Raw genomic sequence first — 20,716 nt, 5'->3', positions numbered from 1 at the left:
CGCACCTGTGCCCTGATGACCAGATATAGTCCTGCAACTCGATAAATTCTCAAAACGTAGGGCAGAGGACAGAATCTCATCAAGCAGCCTTGTAATTGATGGCACCATTGCACTGTGGGGACTGTACCTGCCAGCAAGAGGTGCTGCTATGATTGATGCCCTCCACTTAACCTCAGCCTTGGCCGAGTCGCCGAGAGTCCCGGCAATTACAGACACTTAAATAGGTCGCCAAACGAAAACCAAGTAAAGAGGATCGAAAGTGAGTAGAAATTCAAGAAAAAAGTTTTGTATCGGAGAACTTCTGCGCCGCCATCCACTTTATAGCAGGAACTAGTTTTTCATCTGCCTCCTCCCATCATCATCGTCCCCCATCGTGACCTTCTTTTATCTCCTCTTCCCGTCCCCCAGAGCAGAGTAGCAGGCCAGATATTTATTTTTCAGGCCAACCTCACTTCCTTTCTTATCAATAAACCCTCTCTCTCTGGTCCCGCAACAGCCAGGCAACAGCAAGGTTCAGGCGCATATATGCCCGCTGCATTAGGGCCCACTCTTTCATCGACCCGTGGCGGACAAGAGCGTCCCCTGACGTGACTCGAGTGGGCGTTCCGCACACGCGCGAAGCCATCTCCTCGGTCGCCGACTTCGGGTACGCTCGACCAAGCTTTGTCCTGCTGTAGTACAAGCGTGCAGCATGCCAAAGGTTACAGTGGCCCTCAGGACATCAGGGATTCGCTGTTCTTCCATGCGTACTTTACACTCTCGACCGCGTAAGCGAATCTTGGAGCAGAAGCAGGAGATATACCTCCCCCACCCCCCCCCGCCCCCTCAAAAATATTAACTGCCGTTTCATAAACTTTCGGATATGCAGACTGCTCGCCTGCTGTGGTGTCGGAGCGGTTCTGGCGTTCTGGCGCTAACTTGTGGTTACAAACGCGGCCGCGAGTCCGTCCTCCGATGGAAGCGAGATGTACCCGTCGCCGTGACTCGGTGGTTAAGGCGCTCCCCTTACAGAAATTTCTTTAGACAGACTATAGACTGTTCATGCACTTCTGCCTGTGAAGTCTATAGACTTACTATAGAAAAATCGTATAGACTAGTCTATTGCAAAACAAATCCTATAGAAAGCCTATAGACAATCTGTAGATTTATGGCAATATACTTTTAGTAGAATTTCTTCTATAGACTTTGAATTGACAAAAGGACATATCTATAGGAAGGCAATAGAGTCTATAAGAAGTCTATAGACAGCCGATCGGCTGTTCTACACGAGGTCGCGGGACTAAATACAGGCCACAAAGGTCGCATTCCAATCGAGGCGGATTACAAAAGACGCCCGTGTGATGTGCGATATCAGTGCACATTAAGCGATGCCGAGTTGTGGAAATTTTTTCCGGGTCTCTATCGCCTCATGGAAAATCTGTTGCCTTTAAAACGTAAAAATATGCTGTTCTCGTTACTATGCCCCTGTGGAATCACCACACTCAGATCAGGAAGCCCGACGATTTGCGCTCACCGGAATACCCATTATTAATTCTTACAATTTTTGTACAAATTTTTTACTGCAATGACAAATTATTTTATGTCGCACTATATGTTCTACATACATTCTCAATACACAACACTAAACACGTGCCCTGGAAACAATCCTGTGTTTTTTCAGTACAGGGAAAAAAGGATCAGTGCAACGGCTTGGCCCGTGAATTGAAGAGCTGACACAACCGTTATTTCAGAATTAAGGACGACTGCAAATTTTGCCTATAGTGTTGAGACTTTTCAGCCCTCGTATGATGATTGCTATACACAGTCGCATACCATGCCAAAGTCAACAAGAAGGACTATCTTTTTTTTTTTAACTGAAAGGCTGCAGTTTCGCCTGACAACGGCGCCCAGTTTGCATGACATTGCACCAACTTATTGACGTAGAGCGCGCAGAGACGCGCTCGAGGGTCCAGTCGTCGATCGACAACAGGGCGGATTGCAGTGAACAGTGCGGCAGCAGTAGTCGCGATTATCGGGTGCTAAGGAAGCGGAATGCGCATGTTGCATGGACAGGGGATTCGGCGGAAGCAAGCCATGGTCGATACACTGAATAGTTGCGGAGGAAATCGCACGCGAGTGTGGCGCGGAAAAAGGCAGCATTCGTGTTGTTTTTTCCTAAAAAAAAGAGAAGAAAATAGAATCACGCGTAACCGTGAGCACAGTTTGCCGCTCGATAGAGGCCGTGTAATCAGGGAAATTCAGACCAAACAGAAAGAAAGCAGGATGGAACTTTGGAATGGAAGGGAAAGGAAATAAACAGCACGCTTGAGCGAGAATAATAATAATAATATTAATAATAATAATAATAATAATAATAATAATAATAATAATAATAATAATAATAATTGTTTTTTGGGGGAAATGATATGGCGCAGTATCTGTCTCATATATCGGCGGACACCTGAACCACGCCGTAAGGGAAGGGATAAAGGAGGGAGTGACAGAGGAAAGGAAGAATGAGGTGCCGTAGTGGAGGGCTCCGGAATAATTTCAACCACCTGGGGATCTTTAACGTGCATTGACGTCGCACAGCACACGGGCACCTTAGTGTTTTGCCTCCATAAAAACGCAGCCGCCGCGGTCGGGTTCCAACCCACGCTTGAGCGAGAAGGCGCAAAAACATGGAAAGGAAAAAAACAGGAAATAAAACAGAAACAGATGTTTGCTGAAGTGATGTTACCCACCGCGGTGGCTCAGTGGTTAAGGCGCTCGACTACTGAGCCGAGGTGCCCGGGTTCGAACCCGACCGCGCCGGCCGCGTTTCGATGGAGGCGAAACGCAAAAAAGGCGCCCGTGCGCAGTATGTGCAATGTCAGTGGACGTTAATGATACCAGGGTGGTCGAAATTATTCTGGAGACCTCCACTAGATACGGTACCCCTTCATCTCTCTCTCCTTTCACTTCCACCTTACTCCCTTCCCTTACGGCGCTCTTCCGGTGTCCACCGAGATATGCGAGGAAGTTACTGCGCCACTTCCTTTCCACAAAAACCAGTAATAAAGCCGTTGCTTTATCTCTATAGCAGCGCAACGTGAATATAGAAAGCTGTGATTTGATATGGGTAAAGCGCTGGTGTGCAGCCCTTTGGCTACAGATTCTTTGGACGACGAGGAGGAAACAATTTTATTGACTCCAAGAACTGGGTCAGGTGAGGAGGAGGGGGGGCGGGTCGGGTTGGGGTGATTTTCTGGAATTATTAGCCACGAAGGAAACGAGGCTATCTTAAAAGAAAATCACAAGTTGTAAGAAAGCGTAAAAATTACAAAAATGAATAACATAACCACGTTGGTAGCGGGTTGCAGTGCTATGGGTGCTATTTGGACCCAATATATTAAACTTATTTTAGGAATATGGCGGTGTGCTTGAAGCACCCTGGCACGGGTTGGCCCGGTATTGCACTGCCTCCGGGATGGGCCCGGGTTATAATAGCGCGTGTATTTCCCTTAAATCTTTGCACTCCTTTCTTTCAACTCTCCTACTTTAAGCATGTGGTAGCGATTGTGACTCAGATAGAGCCAGTGGGCATGCCCGTGCACTTTCCTTTTCATTCTTCCTGTCAGGAATACCAAGCCAAGCCAAGCCAAGCAAGCAGTGCAATAATTATAGATTAGTGTCTTTCTTTTCCTCAAGCCTAGCTCTTACGATGTATAATGACGGAAAAACTTTTGTGGGATGCTGATTCGTGGAAATAAATTTATTTCGGCGCTGCTTTGTTAGCGAGCCATCCGGTATTTGTTCCAACGGATGGAATGCTCATGTGTCCTTATTCATCTACGCTTTCCATTGACCTACTGCGCCTGAAACCGCAGATGTAAATTTTTTACCGCTAATTCGCATCCCGCAAGCTTTTGTCTATGACTGTACAATAAAGAAAAGTTATGCCGCATTGATTTTTACCTTCAACTCAACGGCGTTGAAAGTCTCCTGCCTTAAAGACAGGCAAAGAAGTGTAAAGTGGGTGGAACGCAGAAAAAAAAAATAGCATTGTTAAATAAGAAAAGCTGATGAGTTATTTGGTGACAAAAGAATTAAGTATCGTGAGGAAGACTCGGACGGCAACACCCGCGCCATAAGGGAAGGGATAAAGGAGGGACCCCGGAAGAGCGGCGACGAAGCGCGCGGCGCATGCGCACAACTTTCCTCTCGCGTGTACCGCGAAATGCTCGACTGGTAGCCTAGTGTAGCGGCCGCTACAAAAATACTGCCGACTGGACAAGCGCTGATTTCAATTGGAATTCATGAATGCAGATACACTTCTTATGGAGACGAACAGCGCCCCGGTACAATAAAAAAGGTAGCGGGGTTAAACCGAGTAGACATGCGAAAGCATGTGTTCATCCTTCGTTTCTACTTTCCGGCTTCTGCATGTGCACGCGACCGCGTTTCCCGCGCTTCACCTTCACACCCCCTCTACTCGGCGGCAAGTGGCGCGACGCCCTCCTCTCATGATTGGCTACAGCTGGCGCTACGCTCCTCAGAACTTACCGCGAGCTTCCTGCCATCGCGTGCAGCTGGCGCGACGCCCTCCTCTCATGTGTCGCTACAGCTGGCGCTACGCTCCTCGGAACTTACCGCGAGCTTCCTGCCATCGCGTGCAGCTTGCGCGACGCTACTCCGAACTAACCCGAACTTACCCGAGTCACTCTGAGGCTTCACACAAGATTCTTGGTTGCTTCTGACCACGTTAAGTAGCGATTTCGCATTAAAACAAGTAGCAAACTGGGAAGGAATACCAACGTTAAACATTTTGTATCACCGGGTGTAGTGATACCTGGAGATACAAGTGCGCGTGCTGGGCATGCCTCCAATTTCTCGCTATAATTTTCCTACTGCTTATTGCAACGCCTCACGCTCAGCCCGTCATATGTCCTCCGGTTAGCGTGCCCCTCTTTTTTTTTCTTTTTCAGTCATGCTTTGGGGGAACGCTCCCTGATATCCTATCGTAAAGCATATTTGGACAGCCGTGGCATTTTATACACAGCAGTCCAGCAGAAGCTGTCCAGATGCGACGGAATTTATGAAATGAGGGCGGAAATTAGTAAGAAACTCAACTATGTCGGCCTGAGCATGACAGTGTTTCTTTAACTTTGTTTCCGTGGAGACTTTGGGCAGGCAAGGGGTTAGATGCATGTGCGTACAGAGTTCGTAAAAGATATACACAAATCCAGGTTTGCATCTAGGCCATGCAGTGGGACTCGTTTTGCACCTTCAGCCTTTTAACTCATCTGTCGCCGAGAGGAAACCTCTTCCTCGCCCCTCCACTGTTGAGCACTTCCACGGGTGCAACGACTGCCCCACTGCACGTCTTTGAAGTCGACTGTGTATTCACGAGAGAACATTACTCTTAATATCATACGATTCCGCTTCCTGCTTTAGCCACAGAAGTCGCTGATTGGTCGAGACGGCGATGACATCGCAAGGTCACATGACCGCGGCGCGTAAATTGAAAACTGAAGAACAAGGGGGGAGTGAGCAACCAGTGTTGCTGTGCCCCGACTGTGAGGCCCTATGATGATGGGAATAAAGTTCATTCATTCATTCATTCATTCATTCATTCATTCATTCATTCATTCATTCATTCATTCATTCATTCATTCATTCGTGAGCAACCAGGAAAGGGTGACACAGGCAGGTTGGAACAGGTTTTCGGCGAACTCACCCAGTGCATGATCATGTGTGTGCAAATAAAGATACGAGGACAGTGACAACATTGTGTATGCGGTGAAAGAACTGACACAGTCACAAACACGTAGCAGAAAGGTTGCTTCTAATGCCGTCGCATTCCGCGACTTAAGCGCCCTCTAAGTTTTTTTTTTCGACAAATGGTGTACTACGACTGTGAAGGTAAGCATGGGAGCACGTACTTAGGCATTTGTTCTCTGCAACGCAGAAATGGCCAATGCGCTCTCGCCTCTATGCCGGCACCAAGCCGTACGCGGACGGAAGGCCCAGGAGGCAGGCCAGCGACCTCCTGCAGGCGAAGAGGCCTTCGAGGAACAGCTGGAAGCGCCTGGAATCCAGCAGCCGGGCGCAGTACGGTTACGACAAGTAGTTGCGTGGCTACTACTATAGGGGGCCCGTGGTGCTGAGTGTGTGTAATGCATACAGAGTATGAGAGGGCTGTAGAGAGAGACTTTCTGTATACGCATCACAAGGTGCAGTTCCCCCACGTACGTCCTTGTCCAACAGGAGTTATCGCATACTTTTCACCTCAGTTCATTCTTACCACAATTAAAGCTTTTGCGCATTAAAGAATTTGTTTCTTTCGATTAGCTGTGAAGAGGTACTGAGTCTTTTTTTAAAAAATCGTAATGGGATCTAACATGATCACTTCTCATATTTCATGGGGCGAAGCCACAAGCGGTATATCTGCCGATGTCAAATGAAGCCAGATTTGCCGGTGCCAATCATCTTCACTGTCTCGTAAACAAGCGTGAGGCACTCTGAGGCCGTGTGCAATGTCCGGCAGCGTCCCAGAGTTTATCGCTGAAGAGTGCTGCAAGAGCGCTGCTCTTGCTGGCGTTCACACGTCGGTAAATTTTCGTGCGTTAATTTCCTTAGCAGGTGCGAACGTGCCGAAACCTAGAGAATGCACTACAATAATACAGTTCGTTATCACCTGCCATTAGACAACTTTGGATGCGCATAGAAAGCGCTGCCTATATGTCTGCTGAACAGGGCCACATTTACCTGATTGCCAGTTCTTGTGGCGGGAAGATATGTTAATGAACAGCGTATTGGTGATGATGATAGTGAATTTCCATGACGCAATGGCAGTTGTGGTCATAGAGCGCCATGCCACAGTTTGGTTTCATTAAATTCCCAAGCATTTCACTTCAGATAGGCCGCACCAGGCCAGGCGAAAGCTGCTTGTCCCATTGCATCGCCGGTGGGTAGCCGAGGGCACTGGGGATCGAACCCCGCGCCCCCTGCATGCGAGGCGGATGCTCAAAACACTAGGCTACCGGTGCGCTTGAGAACGGCAAATCGGTTAAGGGAAAATAAAAATCCAGCTACTGCAGTCTTAATCGAAAGTCTCTACGCCACAGGGTCTGTTTATGAGAGCTGTAGTGGAGCGTACGATACCCCCGAAGCTAAATACCTCTGTAGGGTGAGGACTAGAGAACTGTGATGGCGTCACATGTAGGCGTCGTAAGGCACCCCATTAGGCGGCTTAAAGGCAGGCCATGTGGCCTGATGACTTTTGGCTGAATCTGTACGCGACGAGGGTCACGCTACGCAACAAGGAGCATGTTGTCAAGACATTGTGGAACCACGTATACAGTGAAGATAACGTTGGTGTAAAAGACTCTACGCTTCCAGGCCTCGTTCGATGGCCGCCATCTCCTACATAACAGTCAAGCTAGAACGGAGTCTATAATGCCAAAGAGGAGACAGTTATGGGAAATATCATTTTTTGACTCTCTATTGCCCTTTAGCTATTGCTGTTACACCCTCCACTTTCGGAGGTGGATGTGTAACATATCGGGTTAAAATTTTTTCCCGCCAAAATTTAACGTTACACTGCAGGTGCCCTTCACTACGCGTATACAATTAACCGTCACTGCAGGCGTAGTGAGCCAGGAACCGGAGCAATTTCCAGTTGGTCAAATGTTTAGGAGAATCCCCCAAGATGGAGTAAATTTGTAATCAGGGAGTAGTTACTGGCATCCAGCCAAGCACAGCCACGCGGCTACAAAGAAAAGCTATGCAGCTTTACAAAGATATACAAAGCTGTATAACTTTCCTTTGTAGCCGTATGGCTGTGCTTGGGCGGATTCTGATGAGTAATTACTCCCTTATTAGTAATTTCCAGTGCGCCACACTGATGGGGACAACCTTCCAGAACCACAGCATTGAAGCCACCGGACACGGCCGGCGGCTCCAAGAATCACGGTGACGTTCCAGCGATCGCCCAAGAGCTCGCCAGCACTGATAGCGCCGCACTGCTGCCCTCAGCGCAGCCTGGAGCTAACAGCGCCACCCACGCCGCGGCTCCTTCGTCGGCGGACTTGAACACCCAAAGCTGCCGCCTCCTCCTCCACTGCCGTGCACGCGACATGCACGCGTGTCCCTGGCAGCGCCGCGTGTGCGAGACAGGGGTCAAGTGCGCGGCGTGTCCGCTTGAAGGCGATCTCGCCGCCGCTTCCGCATCGTGGAGGAGGACCCGCGTGTCCCGTGTCACAGAGGAAGCGCCGCTGTTTTTCCGGGAGTCGTCGTCGCTACAGAGTCGGCGCGGAGGCCGCTCTCTTTAATTGCGGTGCGGAGGACACGAGCCCGCCGATACGCGAGGCTAGGGTCTGGAGAGGAGGGGTGCGGATAGTGGGAGCAGGGTCGAAGGGGCACGTGATAGGAAGATGATGACGCGTGTTGTGCGCGTGTTGTGGTTGCTCCTTCTCTGGCTGCCTTAGCCGGGACTTCCCTCTCTACTGCCCTTGGCGGACAAGCTTCCGGAGACACCAAGCGGCCGGAGTGTTCTTGAACCGGCGAACTGAATTTTCGTTCCTTTCACTACTGCCGCATTTCTTGCGGTGCGAGAAACACGTTGGCAGCGCTTTTTGAGAACAGTGAATTTAACCACTGCTATTGATGGATTGGTACTATACGAATGCTTTAAAGTGGGGAAGCAGTATGCTTCACGAGGTCTAACTGGCTCACCGAGTTTGTGTGAAGCTTGGAGTAGCAGGCCAGATATTCATTTTTCCGGCCAACCTGTCTGCCTTTCCCGTCAATAAACCCTATCTCTCTTGACCTTGAGGGCGACCTTGGCCGAATCATGGATAAATGAATGTTGTCGCGACTGCGATTCGAACCCGTGGTGGCGCAATCATATCAGCTTCGATGGCCACTGCACGTGAGCACAATGCTATCGCCGCAGTCGACCACGCCTCGCGTTAAACCGCAACACACTCTCGCGCCGTGCAGTACACATCGCCGTCTTCTTCAACTCATACTACTATAGAGCTATGTACACACTCTCGAGTTCTTCTTCTTCTTCTCCTCAAGTAATATGGCACATACCCACGTGGGGCCAAGGTATAGAGTAGAATGCCAATGAAGCATTTGCGCGGGGAAGGAAACGTCAGAAGACTGAATCAAGATAAAAAAAATTGGAAAAATAAAATGAATTCAAGAGGTATCAGTCATCCGGAATAGAATCAATCTAGCCATTTTTGGACATGCGAAAGAATTTTGTATATAGCTAACAAGATAATCGATTAGTTGCACTTATGTAATCGTGAAGGTAGCCGCATACACTGCTTAACGGGAATCCCTTGGCGCTCGCACCGAACGATAGAAGAACTGTAAGAGACAGAGGCAGTCCTAGTCTCGAAAGAGGAACCTCCAGATATTGCTTTCTCTGAACCGCGAACCGCCGGCAAGAGAGGAGAAAATGATCGATTGATTCAACTTGCCCACATGATACACAAAGGTTTGTCGCAGCGAATCCGCACCTGCATAAGTACAAGTTTAAGTGAGGGATTCTACATCGCAGGAGCGTCATGGACACTTCACAAAGCCTTGACTTACACCACCGGATATTCCATGGGTACTTTAGGTGTTGAAAGTCCACGGTATTGAGCAACGGATCACTCAAAGTGGCTGAAATATGTTGGAACCGCTGGAAACGTGAAGCTGCTAACAGAATGAGGTGAGGGACGGGATATATTACAGGTGCGCTGAGAGCTGACCTTGCCAATAAATCAGCCACCTCGTTAAAATAGACGCCTGAATGCCCAGGTACCCAGACCAAACGGATCTCGCGCACTGTGCTCGGAACAAAAAACCTAAGTGAACGAGTCAAGAAAGATTCTTCCGAATTTTGGAGAGAGACAATAACTGAAAGGCAGTCCGTAAGAATAAGAACCCGTGCGACATGTCTGGGAATTTTGAGAAGAGCCAAATCAATGGCCAAAAACTCTGCGAAGAATATAGGAGTATAATCAGGGATACGAACGGAGTAGCTCCAAGCTAGATCCTGCGAATATATGGTAATCGCCGCCTTCTCACAGCTGCCGGAGGCATCAGTGGAGAGAACAGTATGATGTGGAAAATTCTGTAGGTGTTCAGAAAGAAGACCATTTAGGGTATGTGCGGGCATATGCTTCGCATGGGACGGGAAAATAAAGTCGTAATAGAAGACGGGATCAGCCTGCGTGTCAGCAACTCGTTGCAAGGAGATCAGATCAACCTGAAGCAGTGCTAACAGATTCTGCGTGAACCTAACTTGCGGAAGCTGATAATGTGGCCAGTGATTAGTCAAAAAAAGGTGTGGTTGGGATACAAAAATTGGAATACTAACGCCTGGGGCCGGGTCAAAAGTCTTGAGGAAAGTACGCACTGTTAGAAGTTGGAAGCGGGAATAGAGGTTGGGGATACAGGCTTCCAGATAAAGGACAGCGTTGGAAGCTGATTTTGGGAGCCCGAGGCATAGCCGTAGGGCACGCCTTTCCAGTAAGGCTAATGGCTGCAGCTTGTAGTTCGCGCTACCAGAGAACAAGGGGCAACCAAATTCCAGAATCGGTCTCATATAAGCCTTATAGAGCAACAGTAGCGTGTCACGACGCATGCCAAACTTTTTATTGCCAACTCGGGTCAAACGGCCCAGTGCACGTTCCCCTTTAATAACATTATTCTTAATATGGTGTCGCCAGTCCAAATTTTGGTCATAAGTAACACCTAGGTATTTAACCGACTCCACCTGCGGAATTGGAGTGGAGCGGTAGGCTAACGAGATGTACATAGGAGCGTCGGGTGGAAATACCAGCACGCCACATTTGCTGACATTAAGTGATAAATTGATTTGGTCCAACCAGACTTCAAGAGCATTCAGATATGCCTGCAAATACCCGTAGAGCACATGAATATCCTTTGCTGATGTGAAAAAAGCTATATCATCTGCGTATACATAAACTGTAACGTTAGGATGAATGGGGATGTCCTGAACTAATATGTTGTAAAGCAGCGGAGAAAGAACAGAGCCTTGCGGCACACCTCTTGATTGACCATAGGTCAATCAAGAGGATTGACCTATTGAGGCTTGATTGACTCTCGAGCTGTGAATTGCACATCATCGTCTTCCATCAGCGGCGCGAACAGATCAGACCAGCTTGTATCCTCGATGAGAACTTAACCTGGGTCTAATATCGCCGCCAAACGTGCCGACGACCGAGCAAAGCAAAACCATGAGCCAAACATGGCTGAACACATGCCTTCTCACGTCTACTCGGTTTAACTGCGTTAAAACCCTGCCATTTTTTCTTTTTTTTTGTTACGGAAACACCGTATAGTGGAGGGCTGTGGATTGTTTTCGACTATGTGGAACTCTCGATGCACATCGATATCTGTGACACGAGTATTTTTTCAACAACGTAAGTTGGACGAGTTCGCTATGTTCGTGATGGATTATAACGTCTGTCCATGTCTTTCTGTTCCTAATCTACAAATCACAAATCGACATATCAGCTCACATTATAACTGACTGGAAGCGAGCCTGTCAATATTACATTACAGGGAGAGTCCCAAAAATGACAGCGGCTCTACTCATACCGTCGGGCCTCTCACCTACACTTCAACGCCCCCATAACATTACTTGGACCCCGGGCCATTCAGGTCTTGAAGGCAACAAGGCGGCAAACGATCTAGCTCGTGAGCTAACAAACCGAGCGGATCCTTGCCCGTACCTCACCTCTCTACCATCAAACTATGGGGAACGGCTGGAGATGCTTAGATTAGATCGTAGAATATATCCCCCTCCCCATAATAAACTCAACACTTAGATTAGATCGTAGAATATATCCCCCTCCCCATATTAAACTCACCACAGAAGAAGCCACATTTTGGAGGCGAATACAAACGAATACCTTCTCTAACCTGTACTTGTAAAGCTTCATTCACCCTTCTAAATACCGCCCCTTCTGTCCATGGTGCGGCGATAAGCCTGCGCTGTTTCACATTTCCTGGAATTGTCCCCAAAAACCACCTCATCTAAAAACATTACAGACATCATACGAGCAGTGGGAGGCATCCCTGACCAGCAATGGTCTGGAGGACCAGTGTCGCATCATCAGACTGGTCCAGGCATCCGCCCAAGCCACCGGAGTCCTGAACTGAGGAGTCCGCCTACCTGACTCGTAGAACACTTCAATGAAATAATAAATGTTTAATCTCTCTCTCTTTCTGTTCCTCCATCCGTCATGTTTTCTTCGCGCTAGCGTTGTTGATGGTTATTTTTTCGCTGTGCTTGATTTGAAATTAACTAAACCGACAGAAATTGAATTTCCTACGTGATTGACCGAACGAAAGGTATGTCGGAACAGAATGTTCTCGACGTGTTCTAGCAAGAAGAAAAAACAAATGCTCGGTAGGTATACCTCATGCAGCACACTGCAAACAAATCTGATCCGAAGGGTCAAGGCAAGCTGCAGATCAAGCTGGTCAGATCGACTCAACGCGCGAGGTGAGTCTCCCATTTGCGCACACATCCGTTCACGAGCATGAGAAAATCGACTTGCGAATGTCCGCGCAATCGCAGAACGCCAGGGCGTAACCTTTAAGAACGTGCGCAGATTTACTGCAGCAAAACCGTTGCCCCGTAGAGATTCGCAGCAAACAAAGGGTGTTTATACTGTGCCCTCTGGGCACAGCCCAAGAACACGGAACATGCAAATACTCAAGGGTGGAGCTACATTAGTCGTGTCGGTCCATTTGCAGCAGCGGGACATTGCTCAATGAAGGAACGACCTCAGCTCTACCAATAAGCGCAAGGACTCACGCCACTGATTCCAAGTGTTGGAACCTGCGGCGATGTTGTGCTTGCCGCGGCTATGGGGAACTTGCGCTGAAGTTTGCGGTGCCGATTGCAGCGCCATAACACACTGCCTAGCGAGAAGAGCAAGCAGCTTTGGGTAGTACTCTTAGTACTTTTCCGCGCCACCTTCAGGCGCTTATTGGCGTGAGCCTCCGCGCTCCGCCGAAGGCGCACGTGCCGTGCGTCAGCTGTCTGGGCTACGCCGAGAGAAGCTAGGCAATGGATGCTGTCAGCCAAACGCGGGTATCTAATCGCGCAGAATGTGTTCTCGCGTTTGTAGCGGCCCAAGCGGCTGACAAGCAGTTTTGAGTCACCGAATGGAACAATTGCAGTGCAACCTTGGCAGCGCAGGTTCCCCATGTTCTTCGCCGGTGGGCGTGAAACAATCAGGCACTGACGCACCGGCCCACATGCATAAAGTGTGGACGTCGTGGGAAGGAGCTCGCAGTACGTTAGCACCTCACTTGAGATTGTCTCTTAACCAAATCCCGCGTCAGTCTGGCCTAAAAGCTTCGAAATTAATATAGGCTCAGTTTGACATCACTCAAATGCTGTAATGCTCGTTAATGAACCACTTAATTAAAGCTATCTGGTTTAGATAGGCTCAGAGATCATTTAAATCTCTTAAAATTTCAGCTCCTGCCGTGATGGGTGCACTACGTCAGTCCATCGTTTACTTCTCAGTTTTGTTCACAACGAATGGAGTGGGTGATGTCAGTTTCAGTGCCCAGATTGTTTCACATTAATCGAACTGCAATTTTCTTATCAGAGCGATAGATATACCCCACACAGAAACCCGTGATCTAGTTCGCGTTGTTCTGACTTTCAAATGCCCTTCGGACTTAGCGATTCATAGCCGCAGCCTTAAGACAGATGCCGAAGCATACTTAGAATATGGATGATGCGATGGTGTCCCCAAATTTAACCCTGCTAATTACCAACATTAACCCGCTTACACCGCCAACAAAATTTGGTCTTCTCCTATTTGGACCAAAATCGATATCCAGGCTAGTTTGACTACGGCCAACACGATGGTGACCTCCAAATTTGGACTTCTCATTCCCAAATTAGGCTCACCCTGACCTCTGATTCGGAACAAAATTGATATCCAGGCTAATTCGAATGTGCTTAATACGACAGTGGCTCCCAAATTTGTCCCGGGTCAACCCCAAAACAGCAAAATCAGAGCAGAAGCAGGAATAGCTATCGCTCGACCATTCGGTGTAATAGAATTAAACCACTCATTTTTATGTACATACACCGTCTTGTACAGCAGCACACATGGTCACGCCAATTTTTTAACGCTGTTTTTTTTTCTCTCGTGCAGTGGTCTATATGCGACAATCATTACCAACAGGCATTCACCAATCAAAGCTGATTAGCGGTATGAATATCATAAAGTTTAATGTAGAGGTCCGAGCAGTAAGAAAAACAGTTCTCACTAAAGAACTGAAGTAATTTACTGCCTTTGTGCAGAAATTGAAAACGTATTAGAAGAAGCACGCCTCTTGAGAAAGACTAATCAGAAATAATCAAAGTATGCCCCCTCCCCTTCAAAGTAGCGCCCTCGGTGGATTATAATGTAGAATAAACATGGTCTAATCATTCACACTTTCATCGGGAGCTCATGACTGCTTCCATGTAGATAAACCTTTCTCGTGCATGTCACCTCGACGTGCGCTTGCAACAAGCTGGCCGAATCTCTAACGAAAAAACCGACACAGTGTGTGAAGAAATGTATTCAGCGTACTGGATCTAATGAACTGTAGTCGTTCCCTCCAGGAATGGCGGTAGTATATGGTACCGAGGTTTTAACGCCCCGAAGCTGCACGTCGGCTGAGGAAAGCCTTAGGCTTCCTGTGGTTCATTGACGTGCGCTGACATTACACAGAATCCGGGCGTCTTGTGCGTTCCGCCTCCCCCGAAACGCAGCGGCCGGTGCTGGGATTCGACCTCGCGACCATGGGCTAAGCATCCGAACGCCACTGCCACTCAAGCGTTTCGGCGGGTGTTACTCCAACACTGTACGCCTGCAACATGTAACTCGCTCTATTAAGACACGATGCGGAAAATGAGGGTAGCATTTCCCACTTAGCGCGCTTGTGTGTGAGGTTGAAAGCGCTCATGGTATATTGCCCCTGGCCTGCTTTAAGCTGCTTTGAATGACGTTTCTACGCAGCTTAGGTGCGTTATTCTTTTGAGATGGCTTTTAAAAGCAAAGGGACCGACATGACAACCGAGCATTTTAAAGAAGAAGAGGTGCTTACAGAATGAATGTACTCCTCAAAGAAAGCGCTCTGGGGCAATACGGAAAGTTACCGGGTTGTCAATCAACTTAGCTGTAAGAGTTATTCTTACGCGTAACATGATGCACGAAACAGAACACGAACTCGCCGCTGCTGTCTAGAGTAGACTGTTTCAGTTTCTTTAGAGAGATAAAAGTCGATGGCTCACGCATGCCTTTGCACAGTTATCACCGCTACACGCCTCGTCAGCAGCAGCGTCCTCAACCCCCTCCCCGACCTCGTCTGTCGGCGGGTTAACGTTCTTTCCTCGACGTCGACGGAAGGCCAAGTTCACTGAAGAGACCTCGGCCGAGACGAAGGCGCGGTCTTATCGACGCTCAGCGCGCGGGCGTGTGCGAAGTCACGCCCGCCTTCAGCGCCGGGATATTTCTCCTATCTCGTCTGGGGTTCCTTTTTTGCTCATTCTCGCCGTGTTTTCATCACGTCATTCACTGCGAGAGCGAGCTTTGCATGGCGATAGCAAGCGACGCAGGGGGCGAGGGAACGGACGTCTCCGTGCGTAGAGGACCACCGGCTTTCAGGAAGTGGCCGCTGGTTTTGCAGACACGTAGGCTAAACCCCTTAGGAGTTACCGCCAAGACGTATATAAGCAGTGACAGGTGAACTCTGAAGGACGAAGAAAGCAAAAACCTATAGAATTAACTGCAGAGTTTTTTTTTATTTATGCTTTATGCGGAATTGCCGACGAGCATCTTACTTAGAAAAAAAATACGAACATCATCTTCCAGCACAATGGAGGAAAGCTACTAACTATTCAAAGGCCGTGATTCCATAACGCTCGCTGGCTCGGAAGTCAACCAAGCAATGCCATTTTCTGATTAAAAAAAAGATCATCTGATTGCTTCCGAAACGGGAAGAGTAAACAGCCGTAGAACGTTCTGGTAGGCTGCATCCAAGGTGAACAAGGATTTCTTAGGCATAGTAGCAGCGCAAAAACACACACAAAAGAAGAACTAGACACCGAGAGACGCGCACAGCCTCTCGGTGTCTAGTGTCTAGAGACACGCGCAGTTTTTTAGTGAACAAGGATGCCAGTTGCTATTACGTTGAGTTCGGCCTAAAATAATGAGCGAAATATGCCATGCCTTAGCTCCGAATAATCAGAAGCTTTAACCAGAAGCTTGGGTGTATAACACATGAGGTATGTCCGGCGTGTATTACATTAAGTGCGCAAAGACAATTAATTGGCATGACCACTCGTCTGGTTAACTGCTGAGAATGTCTCAACAGTTCCTGTTGTGGTTGTTTTCAGCACGCGTGCGCTGCCGTTACCTGCAGTCATATCCGCAAGGGCTGCACCCAAGAGCCAAGAGCGGATGTACAAACATCGCTTGCCATGCAGGGTACTGCTGTAGCACTGTGGGTGAAAATGTAAATATAAATTGATTTTAAAAAAGAAAACGCGCAGCTCACTTCTCCCTAATCTGCGCCTTTGTGAAGAGAATGAAGGATGGATTGAAAAATTGGGAGGGGGGGGGCACACTGAAGCTCCGCCTTGACGGTATGACGCGATCACGACCGGCTTTATTACTTGGTTTTTAAACCAAGCCGGTCGTGGACGCGATAGCGTTAATAGTTATTTGCTGTTTTCTTTCTTAATTAGTCCCTATCCAGAATTGCACATACTAATTACCATAAATTTGTAGGCATACTAGACCACTTGATACACCTGAAGACACAGGTCTCCCTTTAACCAAGTGGACGAACGGGCCTTGTTGGCCCAAGGCTAGCATGTCTGACTCGCACCCCAAGGGGCATGAGTTCGGTTTACAAGCAGTTGCTCCTGTTTTCCTTTAAGCGAAACTCATTTACTGCACATTCTTTTATGTAATATTGACATTTCAGTCCAGCTACAACCTCGAATTCACAATTTAACCCGAGTATCAACCATTTTCATTCCACAGCTCAACGGGACGTCAAATCTATTTCGACCAATGCTGAATTAGTGTGACAACGCGCACCGCTTTTCCTCAAAACTTCTCTCACGCTGTCGCGTTGAAAAGGCACAGAGTTTGGTTACGGTTTTATGGAGATTTAACGTCCCAAAGCGACTCAGGCTATGAGGGACGCCGTAGTGAAGCGGTGCGGATATTTCGAATACCTGGGGTTCTTTTATATGCACTGACATCGCACAGTGCACGGGCCTCTAGAATTACGCCTCCATCGTAATTCGACCACCGCGGCCGGGATCGAACCCACGTCTTTCTGGTCAGCAGTTGAGCGCCATAACAACTCAGCCACCGCGGCGGCTTCTAAACAAAAAGCCAGAGAAAGAGGCGCCGTAGTGGAGGGCTCCGGAATGATGTCGACCACCTAGTGCTTTTCATTGTGCGCGACATGGCGCAGTACAATGGCGCTTTGTGTTTCCCCTCCATTAAAAAATAGATACCGCGGCAGGGAATCAACTGGCGTCCTCGTGCCCAGCAGCTGAGCTTTTTAACCACCGAGTTACCGCGGCGGGTTAATTAACAGCCAGAACGACAAAGAAATTTACGCAAGCTCTGCCACTGATGCCAGCGGCATGTAGTACCTGCACAGCATTCGATCTGCACTCGGCGATCTGCACTGCTATCTTACAGCATTCCCTGGAGGAACGTCAGCAGATCGCGCGACAAAGTTTTCGGTCTTCACAATGGGTCTGACCCCAAACGACCTGCCTAAAATGCGATTGAAGGCACGCACCGCTCAACGCCGCACTTTTTTTTTTGAAATTCACAGATTCTGTGTCTGTCAGGAATCAAAGGGTAAACTGTTACAAACTTAACATCGCTTTGCTAGTCCACTGTTTGAACATGCTAAGGTTCGTAGAAGGAGATACAGGCTCGCTCCGTTCGGGCTCACAAAAACCTAACAAGGAATGGCCAGTAGAGGGACCGAAGTCACCTTGGACTGCCTGAAACTGCAGCTGTGCCGTCTTGAGACGCGAAAATTTTGGCGCGATTTATACCCTAGACAGGGCCAACAGAGTTCACTTTAGCAGGAGGAGGCCTTTCGGTGAGAGGACTTTACATGCGCTGTTAGTGCGTCCATCAAGCCTCCTTCGTCCCAGCCATGTAACGCAGCACCGCGGAACATTTCTGTCGTTCTACAGCCAAATTAATCCGGTTCTACACCCATCCTTAACTCCAGCGTAAATATTGCCGTCTCGTTGTCCGTTGCAGTGAACACTCACAAAAACACTGGCGCGTGGCGGAATCTTAACACTCCAGGCGAAAATGCGAAGGGCGGCGCGGCGTTGACGGTACTCTGTAAACATCAGCTTTCTCGGTCGAAAATGTGACAGTGCGCTTTCGGAGGTCGATAACAGCTCCATACTCCCGCAGAAAATCAACGCCAAGGATACAGTCACTGGATCAGCAGTCGGGTAGAACTAGGCAGCTGTCAACAAATGCGGAGCTGCGAATTTGGACCCTTGCCGTGCACAGAGAGAGAGAGATAAAACATTTATTGCAATTCGGGAAGGTTGCTCGAGCAACTTGGGTGGCAACCCTAGTCCAAGGCGCCACTGGCTTTCGCTGACTGACGGACTTGCTGAACCAACTTTAGTTGCTGATCCAGGGCCTCGCCGGTCAGGGCCACCTCCCATTGCTCATATGTCGGGTTGGACACAGTTAAGTGTTTTGGTTTCGCTGTGCTCTACCACGATATGTGGTAGAGCGTAGGGCAAGCTCCACACCAAGGGCATGTATTCTGATATTGAGTGGACAGGCCAAGCGGAGTTACACGTCCGCCAGCCGTGCGGATATGCATGCCAATACACTAAACGCCGTCACAGCTCGTGTGTAAGCGCCTACCAACACCACCCACCGTTCCTTACAAGGTGTACGTGCCACGTGCAAAAATTTCGGTGCGCCTTGGAACGATATGTGAAGCTCGATCACTTGCGTCGGCCGGACTACGGCAGTGACTTGCTCTCACGCAAAATTGACAATGTATATTGAGGAACTATAGGGGCAGCCGTAGTAACACATATTACACCTTCTCATAGGATAGGCTGGAATGGAGCCGTTATCTACAACAAGCGGTAGATGGACAGCAAGGATGTGCCCTCAGCAATAGTGATTGGGTAACGCCTCGTATCAGCCTCAAGTAGTTATGACTGAAACGCGACAAAGTAGACGCCATGGCCTTGCCGACTAATCAGGCACACACGCAGTCACGTATTCGTCGGACCACTTGAATACGCTTTATTTACAGCAATTATAATTTACAAAGCCGTGCGCTTGCCTCGCGCAATAGAAAGCATGGCGGTTATTTCGTTTTACAAAATTAAGCGCAGAAAAACGTTGGTCATTTAACGGCACAGCATTTGTCCCCAAAATCGTTTCGAGTTCTTGCGAAATAATTTCTACTGTGTCATCACATCAGCACGACACGCTTCTATAAGCCATGGGCTCGCTAATAAGTTGCATAGCGCTGATAAGTAACGGCTGCGCTGTTGTATTGTTACCAGGCCGGGCCGGGCAGATTCCATCACAGTGCCGCAGAGATACACATGCAAGGCTCAAGCGCAGTCTTCTTTCTTCTTGGCCACGTCATGAAGAACATTCACTGAAGACGACTCGCGTTACTTTCCGTTAAGAAAAAAAAAGAAAGCACGAATTCCGTGTCGCCGTCGCACAGTCTGCGAAGACCTTTCAGCGTTCACTTCGCCAGACGACTTGATGGGCCGCGTGCGGCGAATAAAGTCTCTGGCTCGCATCATGCGGCACTGCTGTGGCGGTTACGTCGAGATAACACCTTGAAAGAATTGTCGAATAAGGAGGGTCAAGACACACTGACTCGCGGGGATGACTAGAGTGACTCGTACGTCTCCATGGGCGGACAGCTGCACATCAGGTTGGTGTCACCGTAGATGTCGTCGATGCGACCAACCGTCGGCCATATCTTCGTCTCGGGCGTGACGAACTTCTGCACGAGAGTAAGAGAGGCAGAAAAAAAAATGACAGGACGGTTACCAACGTGTAAATCGAGATTCAGCAACAAGTGTTACATGACTTATTTTGCGATATATTGAGGTAAAGAATATGAGAATGACTTCATATCTGTGTAGTTTCAGAGCGCTCTTTTCACCTTTCCACACATACTAGCTTTTCAACTAGCTGTCCTGTCCAGTCCGCCGCTCTAGCTCGCGGCAGTACAGATTATCTCAATCATCTCCTATCCTCTCCTCGGGCAGGGCGATTTGCAGCAGCTGCCACGGATGGATCGTTCTACATTCTTCCGCTCTAAGTTCTTTCCCTTTTCTTTGCACGGTAACCACCCTCCGTTAACTGCCCACGGTAACCTCCCACGGTAACCTCTAACTGCTATCCCCGGGCGATAGCCTCTGACGATTTGCATAGCGGCACATCGTTTAGTTTCACTCAAGTTTCGCAGATTCGCAACGCTGCATATCTCAGCGCAGTGCATACACAGGGGTCCACCACTCACCGCTGGGAACGCCGCCTGCTCCCTCGTGTAGGGAAGGTCCCACTTGGAGCTGACGACAACCTTCTGGGGATGCGGCGCCATCTGGAAACGCCGCGGAGAACGAGCGGAGAAAGAAAAGGCATCGATA

General features: G+C 48.7%; 2 protein-coding genes across 2 annotated transcripts in view; one reads left to right on the top strand and one right to left on the bottom strand.

The window, feature by feature from the left end:
• The window catches only part of LOC144111187 (uncharacterized), a 29,040-nt gene extending 22,732 nt beyond the window's left edge, over nucleotides 1–6,308 (top strand). Inside the window, exon 4 of the mRNA XM_077644369.1 lies at nucleotides 5,930–6,308. Coding sequence (XP_077500495.1) covers nucleotides 5,930–6,091 — 162 coding nt within the window. The 3' untranslated portion in view covers nucleotides 6,092–6,308. The remainder of the gene's footprint in view (nucleotides 1–5,929) is intronic.
• Nucleotides 6,309–19,319: 13,011 nt separating this feature from the next.
• LOC144110407 (glycine dehydrogenase (decarboxylating), mitochondrial) overlaps nucleotides 19,320–20,716 on the bottom strand; it is a 56,978-nt gene continuing 55,581 nt past the window's right edge. Inside the window, exons 21-22 of the mRNA XM_077643264.1 lie at nucleotides 20,590–20,670; nucleotides 19,320–20,067 (exon numbers count right to left, since the gene is read on the bottom strand). Of these exons, the coding sequence (XP_077499390.1) occupies nucleotides 19,951–20,067; nucleotides 20,590–20,670 (198 nt within the window). The 3' untranslated portion in view covers nucleotides 19,320–19,950. The remainder of the gene's footprint in view (nucleotides 20,068–20,589; nucleotides 20,671–20,716) is intronic.

The sequence above is a fragment of the Amblyomma americanum genome, chromosome 11 (genome assembly GCF_052857255.1).
Source record: "Amblyomma americanum isolate KBUSLIRL-KWMA chromosome 11, ASM5285725v1, whole genome shotgun sequence".
Taxonomy (NCBI): Eukaryota; Metazoa; Arthropoda; class Arachnida; order Ixodida; family Ixodidae; genus Amblyomma; species Amblyomma americanum.
The sequence above is the reverse complement of the archived record's forward strand: the minus strand, read 5'-3'. Positions and strand labels throughout refer to the sequence as shown.